This window comes from Aspergillus wentii (genome assembly GCF_001890725.1).
Source record: "Aspergillus wentii DTO 134E9 unplaced genomic scaffold ASPWEscaffold_9, whole genome shotgun sequence".
NCBI lineage: Eukaryota > Fungi > Ascomycota > Eurotiomycetes > Eurotiales > Aspergillaceae > Aspergillus > Aspergillus wentii.
In genome coordinates this window covers 262,631-284,650 of record NW_024467840.1, presented here as the reverse complement: position 1 = coordinate 284,650, position 22,020 = coordinate 262,631, and the positions used below count along the sequence as shown (strand labels likewise).

The following is a 22,020-nucleotide window of genomic DNA, read 5'->3' as shown; positions in this document are numbered from 1 at the left end:
CCATACGAACTATTGGAAGTAGACTACCTAATTCCCAACCCGACAAATCTGATACTCAACAGCACTCGGCAGCCCCTTCTCAACAACCAGCCTACCTCTGCCCACAAAAAAAGCCTGCTCAATCCATTTCAAGTCCGGATGACTCGTCTCAAACAGGGGCGTCTGAAACCAGTAATGTTCGCCGAAATCAGTGGTCACAGCATCAGGCGACCCCTGGAGGAACTTCTTAATCTTATCATCCAGCTGCATGATGCCGGTGTAGTGGATGTAGAAGGCGTGGTTGGGGGTGGTGTTTGTGTGGGCTTGGGTGCGGACGTCGATATGTGCTGTGTCTGTTTTTGGATCGTGCTGTGGAAATTAGTATACACCTCATACATATATTATATAAATAATGAGAATTTGGGGAAATACTAAAATCCAATCCGATCCACCAGGGAGAACATCCGCTGTCACTCCGTATCCTTGGAGACGGCCATGCGTGACGGTGACAATCATGCGGGAAGGACCGGATTTAATATCATCAATGTGGGTGATATTTTCATTGGATATGTATAATCTCAGAATGAAGCATGGTTCGAGTGTAGGGGCGGAAGCGGTCATTTTGGTTTGAATGAGATGGAAGATGAACCTTTGAGGGGGATGTTTCTCATATTTATGTTTCGTTTGGTCTCGCTTGCGTAAGGCAAGATTTGAATTGTGTTGATGGTATGGGGAGAAGTGATGTAAATAGATACTGGATGTGGTTTTCTGCATACAGAAATGCCAGTATATGTCATAGCCATGAATAGCCTGTGTATGAGGGAATTTTTTATACTATATAATGTAGCCGATCAAACCGGATGTCCTATTGAGGTTGTACAGATGGATGAATTAAAGAAAATGGGATGGGCCAGTATATCACAGCAAATTCTTAAATGGCTCCACTGGAAAAGGGGTGCTAGGTATACACTATGCCAATTAGATAAGTGCCCATGATGCCATTATATGATATCTTGCATATTGTAACACTCCGAATAGTTGTACTACCCATAAGCCTCTACTGGAATGCTCAACGTCACACTAAACACTGTTAGATCCAACCAACTCTTTGGCTGAAGTTTGAATTCCACGCTTGGCCACTCCTTGCTGATGAATTCATGCACTTTTTTCCTAAAAGTGTCTGCCCCGCATAGCAAGTAGGTATTGTGACTATGCATAGTGTCACTCAAGACTGCAATGTGAACGTCCACTACGTCTGAAATATGGACGCCGAGATACTCCAGGTTGGAAATATCTAGTTGATGGCCGTTCATGAGAGTTGAGAATAGTGGCTCCTTGGTCCCGGATATATCGTCTGCTGATGTTTGGAGTCTCGGTCCGTAGACAAAGGTTGGATGGAGAGTTATCACGGGAAAGGCAGGATTCTAACTGTTGATAAAGTCGAGGGTGGCTTTGTGTGAGGGTATTTTTGCTGGCGTGGTATGGGCCCATGGAATTCTCGTGGACTTTGGATTCATTGATGGTGTAATCCATTTCATTATTTCTACAGATTAGTATAGATGCATATGTGGGACAAGGGTGTACTAACCCCTAACAACGACTCCATCTTTTAGACCATCTTGTGGAATCATTGACAGAGCAGACGACATGACAATAACCTTTTCGATGGTCACATTCTTCAGCGCGGACTGCAGACTCCCCACTGTGCCTTTGACAGCAGTAGTGACAACGTCCCCTTCGCTTCCTGGCAGTGGCGATGACAAATGAAAGAAGTAGTTTACATCATGAAGGAGATGATCGAAAACCCCTGTCTTTGTGATGTCGGAGACGATGACAAATTCGAGTTTCTCAAGGGATACAAGAAACACTCGACGTGGTTCATCGATCTGATCACAACGACGGACGGAAACACGGACTCGATATCCTTGCTGTCAAGCTCGCAAGGCTGTATGAGAGCCAATGAAGCCAGTGGTCCCGGTGATGAAGATGAAGGTCATGGCGAGGATAGAAGTTGAGAAGGTGAGCTATTCGTGTATCTGCAGTGGACGTCGTGCAGAATGTGTTTATGATTGCAGATGCAGTGATTATATTAAGCTGTCATCTGACGATCCCTTGCAGCTGGATGACTTCATCTGTGCTATAAATTTCGAAGAAATCCCAACACACTCAGCAACCATCCTCAACATGTCTCTCAATGTTCCGTTGTGGATAACAGGTACTGCTTTGGGAATAGGTGCACTCCTCACCTGGAAAGCCGTCCCATCACGAACATCCAGATTTCCCTCTAGACTCATCGGCTCCTGGGACTTTTTATCCTTCGAGGTCCACACGAAACAATCCGATGGCACGCACATTGAATATCCTCTTGGACGAGATGTATCCGGTGAAGTCACCTACACGGCCGACGGCCACATGTCTGCCCAGATGATGGCAATCGGATGTCCTCGCTTTGACAACTTCTACTTCTTCGCGACAGATGAGGAGTTGACCAACGCGGGCAAGCACTTTCTGGGATATGCAGGGACGTATTCGATCAGCGAGGAGGACGGGGAGGTCATCGTCCATCATCATGTCAAGTGTTCCAATTTCCCCAACTTGGTCAACGGGACTGTGCATCGAGCGGTGGATCTGGATGGGGATATTCTCACGTTGAGACCGCGAGATGGGACGACGAGCTGGAAAGTGAGTATCTCCCTCTAGGCCAGTCAGATAGGTTAACAGATACAGGACAACGAGGGACAGCCGATTGTGACATGGAGGAGATCCAAAGCTGCAACTATTTTGTAGGAATCTTGTCCAACATGGATTGAATGTGCATCACTCCTTAATACACTTCTATATCTGCCTGTACATCCACACCATCACCATGTTCAATCTCTCCAAAACCCTCTCCTTCCGATTATGGCAATACCTCGCTACCTCCTACGGCATCTTGCTAGCCTCTTCTTCCTCCTCGCCCTCATTTCCTCTTGCAACCTCCCCCCAACCGCTGCCTCACCTCCAATTCGCCTGCGCAGCAGCCAGCATCGTCGACTTCATGCCCACAGCCACATGTCTCGCTATGCTCACCTTCCGCGACTATGGACCACAACTGACCCAACTCATCAACGATGCAATGTGGATGACGCTCTTCCGCCCCTGGCCGACCTTCTGGCTGCAGTGGTGGACGATATCCTGGGCCGTGCTGGGCGATAAAAGCCCCGATCCGATATTCCCGAAATGATTGGGGTGGATGAGCTTTGCTCTGCCGATTGTGGCAGATCTGAGCTCGGGAGTCCATATGCATCATAGGGGGCCGATGGCGTGGAATGGGGGGTTGGTGTACTGGCCGGGTTTGGTGGCGTTTGGGCTCGAGCTGAATGTTACTTCTTGGTGTTTGACGAGGAATATGAGGAAGAGCCGTGTGTGAGGTGTCGTACAGGGTGGTATAGTGTGCTACGTGCTTTATAGCCCTTGGGGTTGATATGAATGATAGTTTTCCTTGCATTGGACTCGGTAACCAGCAAGTATTAGGGTTATACAAGGTATCGCGGGCCTCCTTGCAGAAGTAGGCACGATTTTGATAAATCTACGATGGTGGCTCATGGGGCACGTCACCTTCTCTTCATTTCTCGATCTGGCGATTCAAAACCACAGGCATGGAGTGTGCTGGAAGAGCTACAAGCTGCTGGTTGGGATGCTCAGGTGCTGGCCGTAAATATCGGGGACGATACGGCATTAGAAAATGCCCTTACGGCGTGTTCCAAGACTATGCCTCCTATTCGAGGATGCATTCAGGGTGCCATGACACGACTGGTAGGTTTTCATCCCTAATTCAAACTCGCTTTCTAACTCTCCAGGATTCCACCTTTGAAACAATGACACCCTCGCTTTTCGAAAGGTGCATCAAGCCCAAAGTCCAAGGGTCGTGGAATCTGCATCGTGCTCTCCCCCTTGATATCGATTTCTTTATTATGCTCTCCTCCTGTGCAGGTATTGTCGGCGGCCGAGCACAGACTAATTATAACGCAGGCAACGCCTTTCAGGACGCACTTGCTCATCATCGCCAATCTCAAGGTCTACAGGCTACCACGCTTGATCTTGGGCATATGCAGGGAGTTGGAATCCTCGCAGAGCGCACCGATGGGCTATTCGATCGGGCCGTCTGTACGACGTTTGGGAAGCAGGTTGTAAGCGAAAATGAGTCCCATGCACTATTGGAGTACTACTGTAGGCTGGTCAATCTGGATAACTGTGCGCAAACCGCGGTTGGTCTTTGTACGAGGGAGCAATTTGTTGTGGACAACATTACCTGAGCCTGAGTTTTTGTCCCAGCCTCTGTTTACTCATCTAGCCCGTCGCGGCGAATGCAGCGCTATTGCCAGCAAGACAAAAGGATCTACCATGACAGTCCAGGATTCCTTGAAAGCTGCCAAATGAACAGACGAAGCGCTGCAAATCACAGTCGATGGTATCATTTCCAAACTATCAGGTCTGCTGTCTATCTCTACCACGGAGATCGGCAGTGAGATGGCTCTGTCTCAGTACGGTGAGGATTCCCTGGTGGCAATTGAGATTCGGCCCTGGCCGTCCAAAACTCAAGGGGTCTTGGATATTGTTGGGAGTGACTCGATTGGACATTTGGGGGGGGGGGGGGGGGGGGGGTTAGTTCAAGCCAGGTCTACCTATAAAGCCCGTGGAAATTGGTTAACCTTTACTTTCTGCTATTAAGACGACGATGACGAAAAAAACTTGATTAGATGTATATTCATGCTAGATCAGGATAAGTGGTGTATAAATGATCTCTTCATAGGGCAGTACTGGCTGATGCGATCAATTTGTCACTTGTACGTCATGATATCACTTCGACGCAGGCAGACAGTTGAACTAGCCCTATCAAAGCAGATATGTTGCCCTAGGTTGATGAAATTAGGGTTGGTCCGGTTTGGGGTTAGCGCGGCGCACACCCAGCCCTTTGCTAACTGCGACTCCGCGAAATGTTCCTTGTTTAGGCAAAGAGCAACACTCCCGGAGTTTCCGGATAGCCTTCAAGCGGAGAAAACGGGGCTTACGAAGAAAGCTAACACGTTGAGCCAACCAGTCCTCATCCTCCAGGTAGGGATCTCCATATACTGTACCATCTTTAGCTCTAACTTTCCATAGCTGTGTGCGTACAGGAACCATGTCCGCCCACTCCACCGCGATGGAGCTGGATGATCCGCCACCAACAGCCGTGAGACAACGATCTGTAACAGCAATTTTCCGCGGCTCTCCACTCGCTGCTCCTCTGCCTCCACCTCCATCCCCTCCGCCTCCGCCTCCTGCCGATGACCGGGAAATTCTCCTCCGTGAACTTGGCCTGGCCCTTGAGACCCGGGCTGTACCGGCATCCTTTTGGGCCTGCGTACAGGTTGCAGACATATCAGCGTTACGGAGCTTTGTGAGAGATGCTCAAGCCTCACCACGTTTGTGCACGATCTTATCCGATAACTTTTATTCTATTCCTCGAGTTTGGATGCAGAAACCACCAAGAGATAGTACATCAAGTTCGGCATCGTCATCTTCCCAAGATTCACAGAAATCCGGTGGAGTTCCTCGCTCGAGATCTGCCAAGAAGATTGCTTTCACTCGCGATCGTGGTAAATGCGTTATCACCGGACGGCCTGTAGTGCAAGTGTGCCACATCTTCCCGCACTACTTGCTGAAGAAGAAGTCGACAGACCTGACGAAATCTCTCCCAGACCTTTGGAAACTATTGTCTCTGTTCTTTGATCATGACCGAGTCTTCCAATGGAAAAGTGCCATTTTTCCTGACCCCAAGAACCCAACTGATTCGATCCCGGAAAACTTAGTTTGCCTTGGTACCAATATACATGAAGACTGGACAGCTGGCTGTCTCGCTTTCAAGCCGGTTAGTTTATCTCCAAATGGTTGTGAACTGAAAATTGAGTTCCATTGGCTGCCCCGGGAGCCCCATGGACCAGACGATGATGTCGACCTTTCACGGGTCCCATTGTCGTCCGCTGGCCTTGACGAGTCTGGGGGTAGAGTTGCTTATAATGACAAGCGGAAACCGATCAAGTCTGGGGACGAATTTATTCTGACAACTCACAATCCTGAGACGCATCCCCTCCCAAGTTTCACTCTATTGGAGATGGCCTGGAAACTGAATCAGATTGTCGCGTTGTCCGCCGCCGCCGACGACACGGAGCTAGAAGACGACGACGACGACGACGATGACAACCTCCCTGTGTTAACCACGAAAAAAGACATCAAGAATTGGATGTCAGAGCCATTCGCCAACGACGATGAAGATGACGACGAGGACGACAACGATCTCTCTTTCCAAGATTCCGATGACTTGAGACTTTCAGAAAGCTCAGCCTCTACCACACACTCCCCGCTTAAAAGCCGCACAAACGCCCAAGTTGCTCAAGGGTCAGCGTTGGAGCCTGCTGGACTTGCCGATGATGCCTGAGCTTCTAATCCTGGTATTTGCTAAGACTTCCTGTACGATTTACGATCCAATGTAAAGTAGATGATGAAATCCAACTGTTTACCTCGATTATCTATATTCCTAGCCACAGGTATATAAAATTCAGCAATGATGCAATACACAGTAGTAAGCCATAATTGAAAGCAAACAAGCAGAACTCAGTAACTATCTTACATCTATCACCAGTACCGCTCTAGCTCGTACCCCATGCGAACCCCCATACCCTCAGCCACCAGACTCAGACCATCGAGAAGCACCTTGATATCCTCAAAATCCTTCGGTTTGGGCCAGATCTGAAGGATGATATGTTTCAAACGAGGCATCCCCTTTTCATTGCCCTTCAGCAGCGCCTCAACATCCGAGATGACAATCCGTAGATACGCGCAGGGTGTCTCTGTGATGGTGAGCGAGGCAAGTGAGCTGGGCAGGATATCAACGAGAGACTGTTGATGGTGGCCATCCCATTCATCTACGTGCTGGGGACACGGAAGGCCTGCCAGGTTAGCATACCGCATTTTGAGGTTTCGTAGAAGGTGGAATTCCTTGGTGGAGCCGAATGGGAGAATATCAGTGATGCTTTCTGTATGGAATGAGCGTTCATTCCAGCAATAGTGCACGCGGAACCGGTGCTCACGGTCAAAATCCAGAGACAGCGCTCTGAGAGTGTCCTGTGAGGGTAGCAGCAGTTGACGGAATGGACTCGCTTGGAAGAGATATTCCTGTCCCATTTTATCGTTGTTATGCCACTCTCCAATCTCGACCTGGAAATGCGTCAGTTTGCCAGAAGGCGTTCCTTCCATGGCGTCGATCATATACGGCGTGAATTCCCACAGTCCATGGTATTCGATTCTACGAACAGCCGGTAAATAAAACATGTTTGTTGCCAGCTCCGAATGGGTATCCACGCCTTCAAACTGGTCATTGAGAGAGACTGTTTTCAGGGATGGAAAGGCAAGTGTGTTTTCGAACATTCTGGGGACGAACTCACTCTAGCCTCAGGGATCCAAAGTGAGGCTTTCGAGGTGAGTTAGACGAGCTAGCAGCACGGCTAGCCAGGCATCGTCGCATCGCTTCTTGAGGTGGCCCTGCCACCAGAACCAGTCCCTCCCGCTGCTTACTTCATTGGCCATTTCCTCGATGATCTCCTTGTCCTTGTAGCTGTCCTCCTCATCGCTCTCATCTTCACTGTCATACCTATGACTCTCATCTTTACGATCGAACCGATCCCGGTGACAATCGTAAATTGAATATCCTACCTTCCGAGCAGAGAACGCAAGGTCAGGACGACGCCAGAGATGCTTCACCAGAGCGCAGCTAGGACCAAAAGGACCATTAAGTGATTCAAAGACGAGAAGACCAAACACTGCGTGCATTCGAGGAGAGGACTGGCTCAAGTGCCTTTTGCCCCAATCGTCGATATGCTGGCCGATCGACCAGAGTAGCTCGATTGGTACTTGTCCATGGTATCGGGTGGTAGAGTGGGTGATGGCTGTATGTAACTCGTGTTTAATTGGGTTGTACGTAGTGTACGCGGCTGCTGCCTAGCTGTGCATGAAGAAAGATGTAATAGGCTGTCCTTGATATTTGGCTTTGTGAAGGCTTTCTGTGTCCCTCCTAGGCTACATCTGGTATATTCTTTGACAGTGGTTCTATTCCATTTACAGCTTGCGTGAGTAACTTCCCTATCAACTGTTTCATGTTTGATTGAATATATATCTATGGTAGTTTATCAGAGACCAATAATTTTCTACCTAATATCTGCTCAAGCGTCTGAATATACTAAAGTCATACTGACTACACAGAATGTCACACATAATCTGATTATCAATTATTAGTAAACATGTTCAAGTGGCACAATGCTCCCCAACCGTGACACCCCACCAATGCGGGGTGCGGGGTGACCCACTGCTGGATGGCATATGTGGAGAGCAACATCATCCTATATAACAGAAACAGAAAAGAAACAAAACAGAAACAGATCAAAGATAAGACTGAATATCATAGACTGATTGACAAAATGCCCGTATTTACCGAATCCGCCTCTTCAACTCGCGATCTCCGCGTTCTGCCCTCCTTCGCGCCTCCCCTCCCCCGCCTCTCATCCCTCCATCCTGATCTGGTCGATGAGGATAAATATGAAGTTGTTGTGGTTGGAGTATGCATCCATCACTCAACGGTATAATATGTACTGATAATTCCAGGCTGGCCCAGCAGGCCTAATGCTCACCCTCCTACTCGCCCGATACGGTCTATCCGATCAATCCCTGCTCTGTCTCGACGCGAAACCATCGACCCTGAAATCCGGACAGGCGGACGGCGTGCAACCGCGCACGCTGGAAGTGTTCAAATCGCTCGGTCTGGCAGATGAAATCGTCAATGAAGCATGTCAAATGTGGGAATTTGCGTTCTGGAATCCGTCACCCGATGCGAAGAAGATTATCGAGCGGACTGCTGTCGTTCCCGAGGTGTTGGCGCCCGCGAGATACGGCTTCGAAGGCACGATCCATCAAGGCCGGATCGAGAGGATTTTAGATGAAGATTTGGGGCGGTACTCCAAGCGAGGCATTCGGCGGGATTCGCGGGTTGTCAAGGTTGAAATTGATGAGTCGGATTCTGCGTTTCCTGTTGTTGCGGAAGTGGAATGTGGTGGTGAGACGAGGAAGATTCGATCGAAATACCTGATCGCCGCGGACGGAGCGCATTCCGTTGTACGACAATGTCTCGGCTTACGACTGGAGGGTGAATCCCTTGATCATATTTGGGGAGTTGTCGATTTAGTTGTTGACACTGACTTTCCTGATATCCGGCGGCGATGCGCGGTTCATTCACCCCGGGGCTCTGTCATGGTGATTCCGCGCGAACGGATTTCTACGGGTGAGTATCTGACAAGGCTATACGTGCACGTTCCGGATGAAGATACCGAGTCCAACGCGCGGACTCGACGGGGAAAGGTCACGCTGGAGGCGATATTGCAGCAAGCAACGGATGTGTTTCGGTCGTATCGATTCAGGCCCAAGACGAACGGGGCGATTGACTGGTGGGCTGCGTATCAGATTGGGCAGCGGGTGGCGAGGGATTTCATCGTGAGGGATAATGCGGGGCGTGGGAGGGTGTTTCTTGCTGGTGATGGTATGTCTATCTATCTGTGATGGTGTTTATGCTGACTTTATAGCGTGTCATACGCACAGTCCGAAGGTGTGTGTACCTCCTTGCTTATATACAGGATACTAATGAGATAGGCCGGCCAAGGAATGAACGTCTCAATGATGGACTCGTACAATCTGGCCTGGAAACTGGGTTATGCAGTCCACGGTCTGGCATCCTCATCAGCCCTGCTGGATACATACAACGACGAACGACAGATCAACGCACAGAACCTCATCGACTTTGACCGGCACTTTTCGACTCTCTTCTCCGGAAAGGAAGATGCAAGTTCCGGTCTCACGCCTGAACAGCTTCATAATGCGTTTACCACCGGGAATGGGTTCACCAGTGGGTGTGGGGTTGAGTATGGTGAGAATCTAATCGTGCAGAATGGACAGAACAATCCGATTCAAGGAGATGATTATCTTTTTGGGATTATCAAGCCGGGAAGAAGATTGTTGAATGTCAAGGTGAAGAGATATGCGGATGGGTGGAGGAGGGATCTTCATGATGGTATGTCTTTTCTTTTGGTAAAGAAGTATGCTAATTAGTAGATCTGCTATCCACCGGTCGATTCCGCATTATCTGTCTTACTTCGACTGATCTGCTGGATGATGGAGTTTCCTCTCGGACATTGCTTTCCATTGGAAAGTTGATCCACGAATATCCACCCTCTCTGATTGAGGAAATTGTCATCCATCCCCATCTCCAACGCGAGTTTGAGTGGTCCGACATCCCAGAATGCGTCAAGCAAGAAGCCGAAATGTGTTTCTACAGTGGATATGAACTTGAAGATGTATACGGGATTTACGGAGTTGATCCAGAAAAAGGAGCAATCGTGGTAGTCCGACCAGACGGCGTCGTGGGAATGGTTACCGAATTGGGCGATATTGAAGCTGTTTATAGCTATCTAGCAGGCTGTGTATCTCTCATCTAGCTAGTCATACTATCTAGGAATAGTTGTTCAAAGTCACCCATCGCTCGTATAGCAGCATCCGCTACACTTCTCATCCCATCAGACGCCCTGTCATGCCCAGATACCTTCTGGAACTTTTTCTTCCACTCTCCCCACATAGCAGGATATACCACCGGCTCTTCAAACCCCCAAGGGCGAGACCAGATCTGCGCGCCGCTCACTTCATCCGTTCGACCCTGTAAGATGACTTCCCCGCACTGCGTAATCCAGTCTGCCGCGATGTCTAATTCGGCTCGGAACTCGGGATTATCGTCGATTGTATCCTCGGTTACCATCTCCGTCGTATGTTGGTGTCGACGACGCTCTCTGACGCCCAGACTGTTAATTGCTTCGATGGCGAAGAACTTCCAGGGTAATCCGTCGCGGTATAGTCGGGCTGCGAGGGCGTTGATGCCGCGCCCTCGATTGTCCAGTTCTACGTCGTCTTATCCATGAGCTTCATCAGATATATACATAGATAGACATACAATCAAACAGCTCCCGATAAACAGACCCGATCAGCGGTAAATCCGCCCACAGTCTCATCTCCCCTCCATACCCCTCAACAGCAATAAGAGCCGTCTTGGAGCGCACCCCCCTTAGCGTCTTCACCAGTAGCGCCAATTTCTCCATCGCGGGATCAGAAGGCATTATCTGGCCTGAAACGTGATATATCTGGTACCAGATCTCCCAGAGAAAGCCGTATGGCTGTTCTGCTTCTTCTTCATTGCGGTTTGCGGGGTAGAGAGAGTCGATGGTTGAGGCGGCTGATGAGGGGGTTATGCTGCTGTTTGGTTGGAGGTAGTCGGAGAGGAGGGTGAAGATTTTGGATTCGATGATCCAGGGGTCGTCATCTTTCATTCTGAGATGGAGGGCCATGGTGCTAATGTTGTTGTTGTTGCTGTTGTTGTCCGGTGAGATGGACAGAAAGAGGAAAAGATATTTATATAGTGATGGCAGTGTTGAGGCGGTGCATCTAATTAATAATAACAACAAATATACCAAATACAATAGATATAAATAACACAAGTTACAATCGACTCCTCTCCCCAACTTCACACTCAATCAAACTCTCCACTCCCCTCTGCACACTCCAAATCCTCACGATCCTCAATCCCGCCCCCTCCAGCAACCGCCGCCAATCCTTCTCCGTCCGCTCTGTCGAGCCTATCGACATCATAATCAGATCTAAACTCGTCGCTTCCCAGTGCGCGCCTACGTCGGGGATGACGTGTTCGTTTATTAGGATCTTGCTGTACCCGCGTTTCATGGCAGGGATGATGTTCGCTAGGATTTGGTGGCATTGTGCGTCGGGCCAGTCGTGCAGGACCGAGTGCAGGTAGTATGCGCGTGCGCCTTGGGGGTTAGTATATACGATGTAGACGAGGAAGTGAAAGTACCTTTAACAGGTTGGGGGGTGAAAAAGTCATGAGGCATAACTTCAATCCTCGGATGAATAGAGTCAATCTTGGACAACACGGCATCCAAATCCTGCAGAACAAGACGACCAGGCGCATTCGGCCACTTGCGCTGGAACTCGAGGATATCATGGCCGATGCTACCGCCCACGTCGACAAGAAGGGTATCGTCATGCTTAACACCGTCTAGTAACCGCTGAACAGGGTAGAAGCCTACATCCATCCAGCTGGGTCTGCCGACGCCGTACATGGCCATGTGGTTGCTGAATTGCTTGGCGATGAGGGGGTCTCGTTTCAAGGCTTCCCAAAAGGTGAGACTAGTGTTGTAGCCGCGTTCATGCGCTGAGTCTGTGTATGAGGTTGGATTGATGTAGTTGTTGTCGTGGAGATGGGCGGGGAGGGCCCGGATGCCTGCTGTGAGGGATCGTGTCCTGTACATATTAATGTTATTCTTCTGGAATACTGAGGAAACGTACATCATAGGATAAGTATCGCTGTATTTATCCTCTGTCAATGCTATTGTCAAGGCAGTACGGCAATACAGCGTAGGGCCGACTTGATTGACGGCGCCATTTGCAACGAGATGCTGCAGTAGTCTCGTCAAGAGCAAAGCATCACAGTTTGTCGCTTTTGCCAGTTCTTCGACTGACTTGGGTTTGTCATCTTGTGATAAATGAACAAAGACTCCCAGCTTGATGCAGGTTTCAATTGCGGCGTATGTGGTAGACTATCTAGTTAGTAGTGTACACACTAAGAATGAGGGACATACGGTAGCAAACGTATGACGGGTGATGACTTCTCGCGGCGTTTCAAGCGCATAGAAGAGTGATTGAACAGCGTCTAACAGTTCCTGTCTATTCGATCCATCCTTAACAAAGTCCTGCCCATCCAAGGCAATTTGCCTCAGGAGCTGTGGCACCTTATTAGGGGCACTTGGGGAGACAGCAATCCTGTCGATATCAGCTTTGCGTCCAGCCATGATGACGATAAGAATGAAAGTGAAAAAACATGAATCTGACGGGAGAACCACCTTATAACGCCATCGCAGTCGGTGAGGGGAAGATGTCTTATTAGCGTGATACGAGCGAATTCGAAGCCAGTTGGAGGCGATGTTGGCAACAAGTGAAGCCATTCGTTGCGACTGCGATTACATCGAATACCAGAAATACAGCCATCCCGAGTGTGTAATCTATACTTTACCGTAGCATTACATAGTTATCAAGGTTTAAATACCACCGAGTCAGCCCGACTTCAGATCCACCGACGACGTTTGAATATCTTTCCGGATTGGGCTAACCTCATGACTGCAGATGCATTGACCCTGATTCGGTTATTCGCGATCTGCTGTACGGCCGTTGTGACAGCTTCACGATGCCGATATAGATTGGCCGTTGGTAGACGCCGTTGCGGGGGCCAAAGTTTATCCCTGTTCGGAGTAGATCTGCATGGCATGCAGACGATGATATGGTTCCATACGTCTTCGATAATATGATATATCATAATCTACGATTGAATGAACTAATATATAATCCATGGTTCTTCATGATTAAAATGAAGAACGGTGGGGATAATTACGATCAAATATGACACGTAAAAAAGCCATCGAGACAATATAATTGCCTCCATGTGATTGGCCCCCTCATGCAGAATTCATCACATCACGACTGCCAATCACACCCTCAGATCGAGCCATAATACAGTTTTTTATTAGTGGGTTCTGCAGTGATTTCCTCATGTCCCGTGCATGTCATCCTCAGTGCCCAATCCGGCGGATTTTCCCGATTGGTGGAAGATGTGAGGCCATAGCTGGTGGTATAAATGCCATTCCCCTCAGGATGGTGATGGAATGTTGCTCAGCCTAGCGATGCATTTATTCTATCTCTCTTCTCTTTTCCTGACAGTGTCTGCTCTCCCTAGGGATAGCAGACCACCTGCCTTCTTTCTTGCTGGCGACAGTACAACAGCCACTCAATCCCCCGGCGGCGGAGGCTGGGGCGATGGCTTCCTCAACACCACCCTGCACCACGGTGCATATGGTAGAAACTACGGGCACAATGGAGCAACAACAGTGTCTTTCCGGGCTGGAGGCGACTGGAATAACGTTCTCTCCTCGGTGAAGCAGTCAAAAAGTGAATACAACCCCTACGTGACCATTCAATTCGGACATAACGACCAGAAACCAGCGAAGAATATCTCTCTAGCGCAGTATACGGCGAATCTGGAGAAAATGGCGTCGGAGGTGAATAGTGCCGGTGCTACGCCTATCCTTGTTACGCCGTTGTCTAGACGAAGTTATGATGATTCAACCGGGTCACCACGGATTATCCTCAGCCTGGCCAATGAAACAGCGGCAACGATTACGGCTGCCAAACACATCGGGGTAGCTTATATCGACTTGAATAAAGCCAGTACAGAGTACCTGAACAGCATCGGTCCAGACAAGGCACACACCTACAATCTGAAAGCGGATGATAATACGCATCTCAACGTGGCAGGGAGCAAAGTGTTTGGTGGAATGGTGGCGGATCTCATTATTCGCGATTTTCCGGGGCTAAAGAATGCGGGGTTTATCGGCGTTAATGCATCGCTGACAAAGGCCGTCAAAGAAGGAGAGTATTTCTGGCCGGATTATTGAATTTTTTGTCAATCCTGTTTCATTGGGTGGGGATGCGAATGATAGGCAGAAATCTCTAGCTATATATATGCGTCGAACTCCTTTCTGCAGCCTGTCCATTGTATATTTTATATATCTACAGCTATATAAAGTATATGATTTCCTGGTGACCGACGCAGGAAGCTGTCTATTCCATGGTTGATAGTAGCTTCGTCTGTCTGTCTCATTGCCGATTCGTGAGGAGCAACTACGCAGAACGGTTACTTTGGTTTTGGTTGATACCACTATAGCATTCCAGGCTGTCCGTATGTATCATCGCCACGGTTCTTCTGGACAGGTTGCTGACATATGGACTGAACACGAGGTACCATGGAAAATACCTGGAAGTGGCAGATCCAATGTCCATACCACGGCCTTTCGCCTCGTACTCACTGGATAGACGCCTGTTGATAGACTTGTATCCATGGCCAAGCGTCGCAAAGATGGAAGAACTACTCCACGAGGATGACTGTGTCTGAGCCGGGGATATCCTGATGCAGCCTGGTCATTTTCATCCGACAAACGTCGTGGTTGATTTCTTATCAGTTTATCGTCGTGGTCGGACTTGACAACTCATCCCGCCATTTAGGGTCGGGCGCATCAGAATACTATGAGGGCGAACTCAAGAGCTCTACTGTGGGAGATAATCAGTTGCGAACCCGTCGTTCGACAAAAGCGGAGGAAGATGACTATTAAAAGAGATGAATCATTAGTGCCTGACGATACTTGAACCTCGGGAAAAGTGATACTCGTTTTGTATATTTGTTTCGGCCCGTGGGGTCTATGAATTCAAGCTGGGCGCAAAGTAGAAAGCGCAAGGGTCTTGTGCCAGCAATGAAAATTAACAAGGGCGAAAGAACAAGGAAACATGAACGAGAGAAATGAGGGGAAACAAAAAGAAGTCCAGCTGTCTGTTTGCCTTGCAGGCCTGAGGTCGCAAGTCCCAATCAGCAAAACGCGCACTGCATAAGCGAGCAGCCACAAAACAGACAGCCTTGCTTTCCCAAAAATGCTCGTCGCCATCGCCTACCCCAGCTTGGATACAATAAATGAGAGAAAAGCTGAATCCGGATCCCATGGCGTAACACTTCTCTCCAATATCATCTGCCAAGTCCGTTCATGTTCCAGTGTCTTCGCCATACCTAAGCTCTAACCAGGGTCGACGATTCAGGGTATCTGAGATCGCATAACCATCCACTGTTGGATAGAAGTGCAATAATGGATCGCAGGAGGTTTGTCTCATTCATCCATTAGTTCCCAGGACCTACTCGTTCTCGGCGCCGTTCCATGTACTGACGTATATAGAATATGCAGGCACTTTTCGATGACAGGGACTTGCAAATTCAGGCCTTGCAAGTTCCGGCACGACCAGAGCAACCAGAATCGAGGCAATAGCAGGACCAGCTGCCGCGAGCCCCAGGGGCTGTCGAACTCAGAACGCGATTTTCGTGAGTGGAGGAATAATATACCTCTCGATATGGGGAACACACGCCCTCTTGGCGGGAGACTTGGGTACTTCTTCCAGGAGGCTCGTCGACTTATCGAGGTAGACGTCGGCGTTCTCCAGGATGTCATTCAGAGTTTTGCCCGTGAAGGGGGTCTGCGCTGTATCTGCGAGATGGTCGAGCAGAGATTTGAAAGCATGCCTTCTCCCAGGAAGGAGAACGTTTTCAAAAACCAGATTCTGCCCTTCTTTGAAACACTCACCCATCCAAATGTCCTCTTGTCGTTGGTTTTGGAGCAGTCAGTCGGTACAATCTACAATTTCTTATTCGGTGTTGGAGGAGCCAGAGCTGCACACCTCTTGGAATATGTCTGTGATGTTTTGACCAACAGCGGGAAAAGCGAACAGGATGTCTCATGGTATGAAGTATCTTCGCTCGTCTTCTCCCGAATCGTGGATTTGAACTCTACAGCATCCGTCCAGGAACCGTTAAAGGTCCAGGCAAAACGATTTGAGAATATCTTTATCACCATGAACACGAATGGCCTGGACAAGCTGCTTTACAACTCCCGCGCTCACTTAGAACGCCTCTTACGTCGGTTGGAAATCGGCTGCTCTTTACCAGCTGCTTCACCTGCGAGGAAGAATGAAGGCCAAAAGTCTGCCCTTTCATTCACTATCCACCATGAGCCCCCTGGTGGTCGTCACAACAACGATCATGCGGACATCTGTCAGATCAGAGTGATGCCTAGCTACCAAGAAATCATGAGCACGCGAACCGAGTATCTTCCAGTCAATGATCCCACGCAGTGGCACGTCGATGGCCTTGATGGGCTGCTGGACAGAAACTTTCGTCTCCTGCGAGAAGATACGGTTGGTCAACTTCGAGATGCCATCCACCATGAGATCAGAAGGGCCCGCGAACAGTTGCCTCACCAGCGTATGAATATCTATCGGGATGCCAGAGTTGTTAAGGTTGGGTTTGAATGGATGTCGGGTTTATACTTTGGAATTGGCTTTCCACAGCCCAGGAATCTCAAGGAAATGTCGCTCGGACAACGCGAGAACTGGTGGCAGGCGTCGAAGCGCCTACAGCCAGGAGCTGTCGTCTGTCTCGTATTCAAGAAAAACATTGTCCTTTTCTGCACGGTCACTGAGCCCCAAGGACGGGTGCCTCGAAAAGGGGAAGAGGGGAACAGACCCAGGAAGGATGATAAGCTGGAGTCTGGATCTCTTTGGAAAGCTAAGAACACGGCATCAGTCATGTTGCAACTCGTCGATTCCAGAGGCAATAACGTCCAATCCATTCTGAGCCATTACACTTCAAAGACGCTTGGTTTCACTCTTGTCGAGTTTCCCGGCGTTCTCCTTCCTGCCTTTGAGCCGACACTTCGAGCCCTTCAGTTGATGAAAAAAAACGGAGCCTTGCCTTTCCCGGACCTTCTAGTCCCTTCCTCATCTGATGCGACTGGACTGGTGAAGATTCCTCCACCCAACTACGCAGTGAAACCTGGGTTTGCTTTTAACCTCCGCTGTTTGATGCGAAATGATGCCGATCTTTATGTTCGACATGACCAACCTGTTGACATAAGAAGACTACAAGATAACTCGAGTCTTGACGATGCGCAGGCAGAGGCTTTAGTTACTAGTCTCCAGCGGAAGGTCGGTCTCATTCAAGGACCACCTGGAACTGGCAAGAGCTACACGGGCGTTGCCTTGATTAAAGTACTTTTGGCAAATAAAGTCCACGGAAAAGCAAAACTGGGACCCATAATATGCGTTACATATACCAACCACGCCCTTGATCAGTTGCTGGAAGCCCTTTTGGACAAAGGTGTCACCTCGCAAATCGTTCGTATCGGTTCTAGGTCTCAGTCGGACAAGCTGGAGCCGTTCAAGCTCAGAACAGTTGCGAAAAATGTGGACAAAACCAAGATGGAAAAATCTGCTCAATGGAATATACATCGACAGCTTGAAGGATTTGTGGAAGAATTCAATTCAACTGGACTCAAGGGAGACATTTCCAGATCGCGCCTATTACCCTATCTTTGGAAAAATCACCTGCATCACTACAGGCAGCTATTTGGGACGGACGAGGACGGATATAAAACTGTCCAGAGTAATGATCCTCACAAGACCATCAAAGCGTGGCTGGGTAATGGAAATGCTCGCAACGAAGATATTAGATCTATCGATGAATTAAAAGACATCAATCTTTTCAGCATGTCTCGAGCCGAGCGACAGGCTTTGCACCAGCACTGGGTCGATGAAATCAATAGATTCGTACAGGATAAGCTCATCCGGTTGGTCTCTTCACACAGTACAGCCAAGAGCGAGTTTGACAATATCCGGGATGAGGTGGATTTGCGATGCCTCAATCAAGCACACGTCATCGGCCTTACCACTACAGGACTTGCTCGAAATCTCAAGATGCTACAACGACTACAGTCAAAAGTTGTGGTATGTGAGGAAGCCGGAGAGGTCCTGGAAGGTCATCTACTCACTGCACTGTTGCCATCAATCGAGCATGCCATTCTCATCGGAGATCACCTGCAGTTACGACCGCAAGTTCAGAACTATGACTTGTCCCGAGAGAATCGCCGTGGTGGAGAGCAATACTCACTGGATGTTTCCTTGTTTGAAAGACTTGTCGAGTCGAAAAATCCAATGGGTTCCGGTCTGCCATTTAGCACGTTGGAAACACAGCGTCGGATGCACCCATCCATCGCCCAATTGGTCAGAGACACACTGTATCCACAGCTGAGCGACGATCCTTCTGTGTCCGAGTACCCTGCAGTTGTGGGCATGAGAAAGAGACTATTCTGGCTAGACCACAGAATACCAGAAGGAGACTCTTCGAATAATGATGCCACGACGACCTCCCACTGGAATCAATACGAGATTGATATGACGACTGCTTTGGTCAACCATCTCGTGCAACAGGGGCAATACCAAACTGGCGACATTGCCGTGCTGACTCCATATCTCGGCCAGCTTCACAGACTCCGACAAAGACTCAGTCGGTCTTTTGCAATCACCCTCGGAGAACGTGATAAGGACGATCTGGAAAAAGCAGGGTTTGATGAAGTTGACCAAGGCAATTCTCATATCAGGGCTACATTGCTGCAAACACTGCGCGTTGCAACCATCGATAACTTTCAAGGCGAAGAGGCAAAGGTTGTTGTTATTTCCTTGGTCAGGAGTAACCCGGAAAACAAGTGTGGCTTTTTGCGCACTTCCAACAGAATCAATGTCCTTTTATCTCGAGCTCAGCACGGGATGTACATCATCGGGAACTCCCAGACCTCGATTCATGTCCCTATGTGGGAAAGTGTCATTGATATCCTGAGACAGAACGAAAACATCGGGGATACCCTCGAACTGCAATGCCCTCGCCACCGAGACACTCCCATTGCCGTCTCCGACCCGGATGATTTCCCCCGGGTTTCTCCTGAAGGAGGCTGTGACTTACGCTGTATCAACCGGCTGAAATGTGGTCATGCCTGCGCGCAAAAATGTCACTCAGAAATCCTGCACAACGCGGTTTACTGCCTGGAAGAATGCCCGAGGCCGCGGAAAGGCTGCGCCCATCCATGTCCCAAGAAGTGCGGCGATCCATGTCCGCTCAAATGCCACGTTAACATCTTCAATAAGGACAGATTGCTTGGATGCGGGCATCTAGTTCAGAATCTTCCATGTTGGCAAGATCAGGATCTCTCGACTGTCCGTTGTACTGTTTTCGTCCAGAAGGATGTCCCTCACTGCCACCACAAAGTCAGTGTTCAATGTTGTGTTGACGTGGCGTCTTCTAAATACGATTGCAAAGCCCAGTGTCGTACTATTCTGCCGTGCGGTCATACCTGCAAGAACTTGTGCATGGACTGTGTGACTAAGACCGAATCTGGCGAGATTCGCGTCAATCACGGTAGCTGTAAACAGAAATGTGGGCGTAACCAGTCAACTTGTGCCCACGTCTGCAATACACCATGCCACGGTCAAGAGCCCTGCCCACCTTGCCAGGCTCCATGCGATGTGGAATGTGGTCATTCGAAATGCATGAAGCAATGCTGCGACCCATGCACTCCTTGCGCAGAGGAAAAGTGCCTTTCCGCTTGTCCGCACAGTGCCTGTTCGATGCCATGCGCAGCTCCATGCGACCATGTTCCCTGTTCCCGACGATGTCAAAAGACGCTAGAATGTGGGCATCAATGTCCGTCGGTCTGTGGCGAGAAATGTCCTTCTCAAGCTTATTGCCAGACATGCGGAAATGACGACATTAAAAACCATCTAGTTGATTTCATTCTCGGAGAAACGTACAACGAAGTTGATTTAAACCAAACCCCATGTATATTCCCTAGGTGCGGCCACTTCCTCACAGTGGAAAGCATGGATGGACAGATGGACCTCAAGAAACATTACGATGTTGATGTTGATGGAGTGCCCGTTAGCATCACGACTGCATCAGTGCCATTTTCCATGGAAGACATAAAAACATGTGCAAGCTGTCGTGGACCGTTGCGGGACATCGCGAGATATGGTCGCCTGATTCGACGTGCTGTTCTGGATGAGTCGACGAAGAAGTTAATCTTGTATCTCAACCGGGAGTATGTGCCTTTGGCCCAGGAGGTCCCACGTCATATTCAACAGCTTCAGGAAGCCAAGAATGAGAAACGTTTGGATTGGCCTGCTAAAACCACAATTGCGCGGTCAAGGGATGAGCAAATGGCGGCCATGAAAGATATTATGAATCGAGTATCACCAGGAAGCTGGAAGGCCATCATTGATCTTCGCAAACGAATTCTCAAATATTGCAGCCGTGTCAAACCTGAAGAACAGCCATTCAACAGAGTCCGGGACATGGTGGAGAATGCTCGACGACGCAACAAGACGACAAGCAACTTCGAGTTTGACAATAATGTGCTGCAGACGAAAGGAATTCTCCAAGCGACGGCGCTCAGCATTCGGCTAGACATCGCTCTGTTAGCTGATTTCCTGGCTCTCCGCCAGGATACTGACCCAAAAAAGGCAAATAATAGCATCGAAATCAATTTAGACAAAAATCGTGAGGAATGTGAACTGCTCATCCAGACTGCAGACAGCTCGAGACGCCTACTGCAGCAGACCGAAGGTTTCATCTTTCTCGCACAGCTTCACGCTCTCGAAAGATCTCAATGTCCATCTCCGGAGATAGCAGAGATTCACCTTGAAAAATGCCACGCCGCTATTGCCGAAGCCAGGTCCCTTTGCTCTACTTATCCTGGCCAAACTACAGGACTACCGGACGAGATTGACGGTGTCGAGAAGATGCTCGCTGGATCAACTTTCTACACGGCTGTCACCAACGAAGAACGAATGGCGGTTATCCAAGCCATGGCTCGTGAATTTCGTGGTACAGGGCATTGGTATTACTGTGGTAACGGCCATCCATTCACGATTGGGGAATGTGGAGGAGCGGTGCAGAGGGCATCGTGTCCCGAGTGCGGCGCTCCTGTTGGAGGAGCACACCATGTCACTGCTGAGGGTGTGACTCGCGCTTCAGAATTTGAGGATAGTTTCGCGCGGTTGGCTTTGTGATTCTTGCTGTTTCGAATTCCAGGGTACGTTTTATTGGCGAATGGGGTATTGGAGCTATCTGTCGCCACATCCCTCAAATAGACCACCTTGGTCAGAATTAGATTCCCTTTCTTTGAGGCTCTCATCTAGTATTTCTAACATCTAGCTTGTTCGGGGGGCCGCTGGTTCTCAGGTAGTCCTACAGCATAAGATGTCGATTATTGCAGTACCTCAATGCGTTTACTAGGAGCATGTCTCTACTTTTCTTTTTTGTAAATATACTATCAACATTTGAGGAATAAGATTCTCTACTTGCCTCTACGATCAAAGACGTTCATGTATCCATTTCTCGGCGGACGGCCTAGGCAGAGAGCCCTATTTCTGTGCCCTATTTTCTGT

At 49.1% G+C, this 22,020-nt stretch overlaps 11 protein-coding genes across 11 annotated transcripts; 6 read left to right on the top strand and 5 right to left on the bottom strand.

The window, feature by feature from the left end:
- Window positions 1-27: 27 nt before the first annotated feature.
- On the bottom strand, window positions 28-600 carry ASPWEDRAFT_176850 (DUF3237 domain-containing protein; the record flags this gene model as incomplete). The annotated part of the gene is made up of 2 exons (XM_040831567.1): window positions 28-348; window positions 412-600. The coding sequence occupies 2 exons, from the start codon at window positions 598-600 to the stop codon at window positions 28-30; spliced, it is 510 nt and encodes a 169-aa protein (XP_040683856.1).
- Window positions 601-2,163: 1,563 nt separating this feature from the next.
- ASPWEDRAFT_747920 (lipocalin-like domain-containing protein) lies at window positions 2,164-3,024 on the top strand (the record flags this gene model as incomplete). Its single annotated transcript, XM_040839519.1, has 2 exons — window positions 2,164-2,661; window positions 2,707-3,024. 2 exons carry the CDS (start codon window positions 2,164-2,166, stop codon window positions 2,764-2,766), a joined length of 558 nt encoding a protein of 185 aa, XP_040683855.1. The 3' UTR covers window positions 2,767-3,024.
- On the top strand, window positions 2,846-3,202 carry ASPWEDRAFT_176848 (uncharacterized protein; the record flags this gene model as incomplete). The annotated part of the gene is made up of 1 exon (XM_040831566.1): window positions 2,846-3,202. One exon carries the CDS (start codon window positions 2,846-2,848, stop codon window positions 3,200-3,202), a length of 357 nt encoding a protein of 118 aa, XP_040683854.1.
- A 1,783-nt stretch (window positions 3,203-4,985) lies between these two features.
- On the top strand, window positions 4,986-6,585 carry ASPWEDRAFT_45738 (HNH endonuclease signature motif containing protein). Its single transcript, XM_040836614.1, has 2 exons — window positions 4,986-5,073; window positions 5,122-6,585. Exon 2 carries the CDS (start codon window positions 5,141-5,143, stop codon window positions 6,434-6,436), a length of 1,296 nt encoding a protein of 431 aa, XP_040683853.1. The 5' UTR covers window positions 4,986-5,073; window positions 5,122-5,140; the 3' UTR covers window positions 6,437-6,585.
- Window positions 6,586-6,633: 48 nt separating this feature from the next.
- Window positions 6,634-7,425, bottom strand: ASPWEDRAFT_176845 (uncharacterized protein; the record flags this gene model as incomplete). The annotated part of the gene is made up of 1 exon (XM_040831565.1): window positions 6,634-7,425. The coding sequence occupies one exon, from the start codon at window positions 7,423-7,425 to the stop codon at window positions 6,634-6,636; it is 792 nt and encodes a 263-aa protein (XP_040683852.1).
- Window positions 7,426-7,449: 24 nt separating this feature from the next.
- Window positions 7,450-7,827, bottom strand: ASPWEDRAFT_176844 (uncharacterized protein; the record flags this gene model as incomplete). Its single annotated transcript, XM_040831564.1, has 1 exon — window positions 7,450-7,827. The coding sequence occupies one exon, from the start codon at window positions 7,825-7,827 to the stop codon at window positions 7,450-7,452; it is 378 nt and encodes a 125-aa protein (XP_040683851.1).
- A 644-nt stretch (window positions 7,828-8,471) lies between these two features.
- On the top strand, window positions 8,472-10,535 carry ASPWEDRAFT_176843 (uncharacterized protein; the record flags this gene model as incomplete). Its single annotated transcript, XM_040831563.1, has 5 exons — window positions 8,472-8,609; window positions 8,656-9,583; window positions 9,627-9,649; window positions 9,694-10,111; window positions 10,153-10,535. 5 exons carry the CDS (start codon window positions 8,472-8,474, stop codon window positions 10,533-10,535), a joined length of 1,890 nt encoding a protein of 629 aa, XP_040683850.1.
- On the bottom strand, window positions 10,433-11,636 carry ASPWEDRAFT_701353 (DUF3632 domain-containing protein). The gene is made up of 2 exons (XM_040839103.1): window positions 11,042-11,636; window positions 10,433-10,998 (listed from the first exon to the last, which is right to left on the bottom strand). The coding sequence occupies exons 1-2, from the start codon at window positions 11,430-11,432 to the stop codon at window positions 10,532-10,534; spliced, it is 858 nt and encodes a 285-aa protein (XP_040683849.1). The 5' UTR covers window positions 11,433-11,636; the 3' UTR covers window positions 10,433-10,531.
- Window positions 11,330-12,968, bottom strand: ASPWEDRAFT_62821 (uncharacterized protein). The gene is made up of 4 exons (XM_040838677.1): window positions 12,741-12,968; window positions 12,448-12,698; window positions 11,954-12,402; window positions 11,330-11,909 (listed from the first exon to the last, which is right to left on the bottom strand). The coding sequence occupies exons 1-4, from the start codon at window positions 12,948-12,950 to the stop codon at window positions 11,584-11,586; spliced, it is 1,236 nt and encodes a 411-aa protein (XP_040683848.1). The 5' UTR covers window positions 12,951-12,968; the 3' UTR covers window positions 11,330-11,583.
- Window positions 12,969-13,704: 736 nt separating this feature from the next.
- ASPWEDRAFT_54838 (rhamnogalacturonan acetylesterase) lies at window positions 13,705-14,606 on the top strand (the record flags this gene model as incomplete). The annotated part of the gene is made up of 2 exons (XM_040838112.1): window positions 13,705-13,765; window positions 13,873-14,606. The coding sequence occupies 2 exons, from the start codon at window positions 13,705-13,707 to the stop codon at window positions 14,604-14,606; spliced, it is 795 nt and encodes a 264-aa protein (XP_040683847.1).
- Window positions 14,607-15,745: 1,139 nt separating this feature from the next.
- Window positions 15,746-21,982, top strand: ASPWEDRAFT_701319 (putative NF-X1 finger and helicase domain protein). The gene is made up of 2 exons (XM_040839102.1): window positions 15,746-15,856; window positions 15,939-21,982. The coding sequence occupies exons 1-2, from the start codon at window positions 15,843-15,845 to the stop codon at window positions 21,640-21,642; spliced, it is 5,718 nt and encodes a 1,905-aa protein (XP_040683846.1). The 5' UTR covers window positions 15,746-15,842; the 3' UTR covers window positions 21,643-21,982.
- The last annotated feature ends 38 nt before the right edge of the window (window positions 21,983-22,020 follow it).